This window comes from Eurypyga helias, unplaced genomic scaffold, assembly GCF_000690775.1.
Source record: "Eurypyga helias isolate BGI_N326 unplaced genomic scaffold, ASM69077v1 scaffold3757, whole genome shotgun sequence".
In the NCBI taxonomy this organism is placed as follows: Eukaryota; Metazoa; Chordata; class Aves; order Eurypygiformes; family Eurypygidae; genus Eurypyga; species Eurypyga helias.
This window is the reverse complement of record NW_010263545.1, coordinates 31,446-34,261: the sequence shown is the minus strand read 5'-3', so window position 1 is coordinate 34,261 and position 2,816 is coordinate 31,446. Positions and strand designations below refer to the sequence as shown.

The 2,816-nt window shown below is 47.6% G+C and overlaps 1 protein-coding gene across 1 annotated transcript in view; it reads right to left on the bottom strand.

The window, feature by feature from the left end:
• Positions 1-2,602, bottom strand: part of AFF1 (AF4/FMR2 family, member 1) — a gene marked incomplete at its 5' end in the record, with an annotated part of 61,771 nt that extends 59,169 nt beyond the window's left edge. The window contains 2 exons of the mRNA XM_010156070.1: positions 1,031-1,933; positions 2,483-2,602. Coding sequence (XP_010154372.1) covers positions 1,031-1,933; positions 2,483-2,602 — 1,023 coding nt within the window. The remainder of the gene's footprint in view (positions 1-1,030; positions 1,934-2,482) is intronic.
• Positions 2,603-2,816: the final 214 nt, after the last annotated feature.

Genomic DNA, 2,816 nt, shown 5'->3' with positions numbered 1-2,816 from the left:
ATGAATAACCAAAGACTTACATGATTTACCAACACATTTTGGTCTTTGGCCCAACTGCCACCTCTTCACTGCAGGAGCTGCAGCTTCTCATCCCACGTCTTTTGCAACAAGACTCTTAGCCCTTGGCAGAGAAAGGACAAGCGCAGTGACTAAATAAAGGTATGCTCCAGCTTGCTGCCCGGGCTGCCTTCTGCTGATAAGCACACACACAGATTTCTGCTCTTTTTGCTCATACAGTTGGGACAAGAAAGAAGGTATCTTCTTTGTCCAAATGCAAATTTTTACAGGACTTTTAGGATCTTGCTTATCATTGAGAATTCCATCTCTGGACTAAATTTACTTAACCCTTCAGAACTTGCTCAAAAGGCACCTGATGAAGCGTGAGACAGAGTGACGTCACGCTTCCCAAGGAAGCTAGGCTAAATCCAACCAGCAGAAATCTCCAGGATGTTTTTTCCTTCACATTAGTACTTTCCTGAGGGTCTACAGTGAGATGTTACAAACTCACTTAGGAGAAACCCTGTGGTGTTTGCAGTTACTTATCAGTAAGCCCCAAAAGCCCCCAAACCTTCAACCTACCAGCTGATGCAGAACTCACCGCAGTGTCAGCTGTCCCAATACTCAGTGAGGATTTGGGGCCTCTACCCACCCCCCCCAGCACTCTGGCTGAGTACTGACACTCTGCATCGACCAACTGCAAGTGCATTACCACTTGACCTTTTCAGCGTATCATCTCCCCCTCCTCCTTTGCAGGCAAAACAAAGATCATAGCAACAGAAACAGTCTCTCCAACCATAAAACCTTCTGCAGCCTGAGAAACCCACAGAATCCTAGCTAGCACTGCATTTTCACCATCCAAACAGGTATCTCATGCAGGTCAGCAAAAACCAACCTCAAAACGCACCTTCTAAACACAGTAACACATGCACAGCCATCACCGCTTCTGGTAGTCTCTGCCCTTCCATGACCTCTCCTCCCACAGCTGAACTGAGCCTGCCGGCAACAGAGCCCCCCTCCCAATTGCACTCACCTCTACAGGCTCAGAAGGAATTTCCAATTTGGATAGCTTGGCTTTGACATTCACCTTCAAATCTGAGATTTTTTCATAGGATTCATCGTGGTATTCCTCCAGAAGTGGTTTGAGCTCCGGTGAGTCCACTGGTGCCTGATCTTGGCCATCCATTGGTCGGACATAGGCAGTTGGTTTCTGCTGCATTGCATTGGGTTTTGATGGCAAAGAGGGGTGGGAAGTCTGAGAGGAAGGCTGAGTGGTGTTGGTCAGGTTAATGGCTGAGCTGTCCTGGCTTTCCTTCTCCTGTGACCCTGTGACTAGGTCCCGAGATGATTTTGTTTGACTGTAGGTCAGCCCATGACTTTTGCTGCTGTTGTGTGACCTGGAATCAGCATGCTGGCTGGAATGTAGAGGTGACAGTGGAGAAGCCAAAGATGACAGCAATGGAGAAAGCCTCAAAAGGGAGGCTGGCAGTTCATTAGCACAACCTTCACCACCCACACACTGGTCACTTCCCTTGTGGTGAAAACCTGCATGACTTTCCTGGCCACCACGATTGCGTTCTTGCCCTTGGCTCCGATCGCTGGATACACCGTGACTCTTGGTGTGCAAGTCTGAAGCTGGTTCTGCTCTTGATTGTGCCTTTTGGTAGTGAATGGAGTGGCCTGGAGGGGGAGTAGCTATAACTGTAGGTCCCATGGGTGGATGGCAGGTTGTGTGGTGGAATGAAGGTGGCAATGTATGGCTGGCCTTTTGATGGAAGTACGGGTGATAAGGCTTTCCTTGTGGCATCAGAGGAACAACACTTTTTGGAACCCCTATAAGATTCTGATTGGATCCGTTGTTGAAGAACTCCTTGACCTCCTCATATTTGCCCAGCATGTTCTGAATTCGGCTTGACAACTCATCTTCTTTATTAGTCTGCAACAGAAGAGCGAGGGGAAAATTTAAAAAGCATGGCCTCCCCATCCCAACAGATCCAGCTCAAGAAGAGACATTCTTCAGGATCATCTTTTAATCACCGTGCATCACCACATGTGATGTTACACAAGCTCATCTCAATCCTGCGTGCAGTCTCTCCAAAGCAAGTGGGACTGCCCAAGCCAGCATTAGTTCTGAGCCAAGATTGCAGGTGTGCCTGTAGACTTCAGGGACACAGACATCAGACCAGTTTGTTTCAACCACAGCTGCAGACAGGCAGCCATACTGCTCTTCAGCACTTTCCCTCAAACTCCCAGACTACAGGAAGCCCCCAAATCAATCTGCCCAACCTGAAGTCCGTGCTGTGCTTAGACCACCTTCAGAGCTTGAGGCACATAATCTGATGAATTTAGGTCAAGCAGACTGGAAGATGCTGTGTTTGTACGTATCATGCTCGAGTCTATACTGTATGCAGAGGCCACAGCTCTCCTCTACCACCCCCAACCCTCCTTCCTCATCTCCCTCCACCACACACTCCCCTGCCATTACCTTGTAGGGTTCTGCAAAGAGGGGAATCCCCTCAGGTAACTTGTCTTTCTCCTGCAGAGTCTCCTGATTCCGCCTCTCTCTCTCTTGAATACGCAGCAAGTTTCTGTCCTCGTACAAGTTTTAGGAATGAGAGAAAAGAAAAGGTGGTGAACACTTCACACCAGTGTTATCAACAAATATTTACTTTATGCAGCAATGTGGTTTTCAGACAATGGTATATGTCCATCATGAAAACAATTTTGAACTCTACAGGGTGGTTATAGCTGCCAAATCAGTTATGTCAAATATTTTCTGTACTGCATAGTAGTAATGTAATATACAAGGTTTAGCATGC